Raw genomic sequence first — 4054 nt, forward strand, 5'->3', positions numbered from 1 at the left:
ATTCCTCTTTTTTTTTTTTTTTTTTCCCTCAGAGCTTAACCTTAGTGCTTGTTGCAGAATACACTATTTTAAGACACTACACATGCAGACTTTAGAACATTCTGAAAGTTAGCAGTTCTGTGTTAGAAAATAGCCATATTTAAACAAAACAGGGTATTACTGTCCTGGCATATATAAATGCAGTGATTTTAAATCATGGGTATACGAAAAGTTGAAGATGTGTACACTTTCTGTCACAGGTTTTCTTAGGCATATTGCATCTTTATGCTCCATTAGCATCAACCTCAGATGCTGGAAGTTTTGAGTATATGTATGAATATAGGTTTTAGTGCAACTGTAAATTCAGGTTCTACAGTTCTGAGCAAGTCTTAGCTGTTGTTTAATTCTGGTCTAGACACCTTTTTGTCTTTCCCCTCCCCTCCGTGTTGTAAGCCTGTACCAGTAAGTGATTTACCAAAATTGGCTGTTTATACCAACCCTGAAAAGCCTCACCTTCATGCCTGTGCTTTATAGGTCATAGTGGAGAAGGTCTCAGGATCTCAGATTGTTGATATTGACAAGAGGAAGTATTTAGTTCCATCTGACATCACTGTGGCCCAGTTCATGTGGATCATCAGGAAGAGGATTCAGCTGCCTTCTGAGAAAGCAATATTCCTCTTTGTAGACAAGACTGTCCCACAATCCAGGTGAGAGGCTGTTCACTTGGTTGTTCAGAACCATTTCACCAAGCCTTGTGCATATCTGAGGGACAGTACCCCCCCCCCTCAGGCTTATCTGGTGATTTTAAAAGGTGTTCAGTTAGATATTAATCTCACTCTGTTAGTTTTTCTCAAGAGCTTGATAAACATCTAAGTTCTCAAGCTAAGCTGAAAGGAAAGATGTATTATGATATATTATGACTTACTTGCATGGCAAGCGGGTAAGCTCTGGAGTTACGATATCTTAGGTTGAGTAATAGTACATCATTTACATCATCAATGCCAACAAATAAATGCTATTAATGTAATGAAAAAGATGCACAGTTAAATGCTCAAAAGCAAACATGGTAATTTATTCTGAAGAACACCTAGCCTCTGTCACCTCACAAAGAAATTATCATGTTGTAGACTAGTTCCTTTTTAATCTTTTATTTTTTCTATAAATACCAAATGCAGAATGAGCATAGAAAGAAGTTTTGAATGTTGTGTTTACATAGGAATAAGTTTCGCTGATTGCTTGCTACATACAGAAAAACATAGCAGAAGCAGATACAACAGCTTACTATGCAAAAGCTGCTTTAATAATATTTGAAAAACAATATGTAATAATGTAACACAGCTTAGATACAGTATTATCCTTATTAACCCTTTCCTATGTAACAGTATCAGGCCCTTCAGGTAACCTGCAGGACCCTGCTAGGAATATTTTTGTTCATTGTGTGATACACAATAGGGACTTGCAAGAATTGTCTTTTTTCTGCTTTGTTTGCATTAAGGGTATTAGAAAAGCCTAAATATGGTCTAATAGCACTGTAAAACTGCTACTGGCAAGCAAGAAAAGAAAGAGCACATTGTCTTATCTGCTGTGTTAATGATGAGTTCTCACATGCTGGAGAATTACTGCCTTGAACCTTCAATACTAATGTGAAAATGGTAACTTCAGCTAATAGACAAACAAGAATATAATGGAGAGCAAGCTGTTTCTCATTTTTTCTTCTCTTCAAGCTTAACTATGGGACAACTTTATGAGAAGGAGAAGGATGAAGATGGATTCTTGTATGTTGCCTACAGCGGAGAGAACACATTTGGTTTCTGAATCCTGGGTCTTGGCTACTACACCATCCTGCTGTGTATCTTGTAAATAGCTGATCATTTTCTGTTATGACATCCACAGATGTTCCTTCTATATACATGCATTTGTAACTGGATTTATTTCCTAATATACTGATAGGTCTTGTTTTATTAGACTGGTAAATTATCAACAATTTCATTTTGTTGTGCATTTTTTTTCTCATGGCTGTGGATCCCCAGAGTCTCACTCCTTTGGGGTATATGTTTAATGACATTGATTAAATAACAAAGCAAAGTGATTGGGCTACCAAAAGATGGAAAGGAGGAATATGCATTTATTCTGATTTTGTTTTGAGGTGTTAGTTTAGCAAAAATGAAAATGTTAAATTAGTAAGGGGAACGCTGGCTTTGCTAGATTATTCCAAGTAGTAGAAAGATGCTGATCATGTTGAATTGAGCTAATATTTTCCTCTTTCTCCATTAACAAACAGAGTACAATAAAAATTCCTCCCCACAAACAGGCAATGATGTCCTTTCTTTACCTTTGTTTTGGTCATAAAGTTGTGTATCTTCCTTACTAGACACTATACAGATGTTAACATTTATCATGCTGTTGCCTATACAAGAAATCAACAAGGACCTGTCTCTGCACACCAAGACTGATAGCTTAAGACCTACTAGGTCTCATCAAAAGAGCAGCCTGTGGGCTTTCAGTGGAAGAGTAACACCATGGGTTTTGGAAAGCAAGACCTAGATGACAAGAGGAATAGCATAAAAGGAAAAGGGTACCTAGGAGAGGGAATAGTATAAATAGGGGACCAGACAGCTGGAGAATTGTAAGAGATGATCTGTACATCAGTTATGGCAGAAAGAAGTAATTGGTAAGGAGTTCACATTAAGAGAATTGCATGAGCAGCTCTTTCAGAAAAAGAAAACAGTAGTTGTGTTACCTGTAGTTATAAAAACATACATGTCCCTTCCAAGTAAAAACTCTGCAAGCAGTGTAAGGACATTACATAACTAAAGAACAGATTTACTCAGATAGTTGAGAAATGAACTAGAATTAGAAATGATGCATACCAGATAAAGTCAAGTTTTTGTCTTTAAAAGATCATCCCCTCCAGTTTACAAGCATTATTGCCAATACATGTGCAAACACAGCAAAAGTAGAGAGGCTTTGCAAAAAACCCAGAAGCACGGTTATTCACGAGGCTCTCAATTTCTTTCCAAAGGGGCTTGCTGTGCTATATAGCTACCTCTGCTTAGAGGCAGTGATGCAAACTTGTGGCTCTGAGCTCTGATCTATGAGACTGGAAAGGAAAAAAAAAGCATTTAATTACACAGTACAGGAGTTCGTGCTCTTACAGGAAGGACAAGACAGGGTTGGAAAAGTAGCGTTTCTTTGACCATTGTAAGTCAGCAAGGAATCACTATTAAAACTTCAGATTTCTTCAAACAAACAAACATTTTTGCTCTATATAGTGTAAAAGAGTTGTATTTTTTAAAAATGCTTCCAGTCAGGGTGGAAGTTTATTATTCTCGAGCTTAAATCAGATTCACACTAACTGAAACTCCCATTAAGTCACCTTATATCTAAAAATATATTTGGCAGGTCTTGTGCACAGGCACTTTCATGAGAAGTCCACAATACTACTTTTACTAAGAATATAGGAGCTTGTGAAATGTTGACACTACTTTATTATTGAGGTTGGTTGCAATAAGTGCACTGCACATGCTTACTACATCTGTGAGAATGTGTCGTCGATTTCTGTAAGCTTTTCATGATTCTGAATAGCACTGCAATGTATAGCAGTACTTTAGTAAACATTGTCACCATTTCCATTATGGATTACTTCCATCCCCCCTTTTCCATAGATTTAGTATTAGTGCTTCCTCCGAACAGAACTGCTGATTCAGAAGGAAGAAAATGGTTTCAAATGTGATTTTTAGTATCTTTCGTTACTGAAAAATGTTGTTCTCTTTACCCAAAACTTTGCAATTTGTCTATGGTAGCAAGTCATATTTCTTGCTAGCTACTAACAAGATAGTAAAAAAATGAAACTTTAATCTTTATAACTGCAAGATAAAGCTAATTATATACTAGGACACAGATATATCTAACCAAAAGCAGGCAAGATTAAATTTTTTTTCCTAACGGTGTGCCTGAAATGACTTTTGGAATTCCCTTCATCAGCCTCTGAAAAAAAGAGTAATTACTGCTAAACTGTTTCATTGGTTTAGATTTAGCAGCCCAGGTTCACAAGTAATTCCAGAGAAGGCAGATG

The 4054-nt window shown here is 36.5% G+C and overlaps 1 protein-coding gene across 1 annotated transcript in view; it reads left to right on the forward strand.

The window, feature by feature from the left end:
• The window catches only part of GABARAPL2 (GABA type A receptor associated protein like 2), a 6747-nt gene extending 4460 nt beyond the window's left edge, over positions 1-2287 (forward strand). Inside the window, exons 3-4 of the mRNA XM_085305693.1 lie at positions 514-686; positions 1704-2287. Coding sequence (XP_085161819.1) covers positions 514-686; positions 1704-1794 — 264 coding nt within the window. The 3' untranslated portion in view covers positions 1795-2287. The remainder of the gene's footprint in view (positions 1-513; positions 687-1703) is intronic.
• Positions 2288-4054: the final 1767 nt, after the last annotated feature.

This window comes from Rhea americana, unplaced genomic scaffold (genome assembly GCF_003343005.1).
Source record: "Rhea americana isolate MKP2758 unplaced genomic scaffold, rheAme1 scaffold_226, whole genome shotgun sequence".
Classification (NCBI taxonomy): Eukaryota; Metazoa; Chordata; class Aves; order Rheiformes; family Rheidae; genus Rhea; species Rhea americana.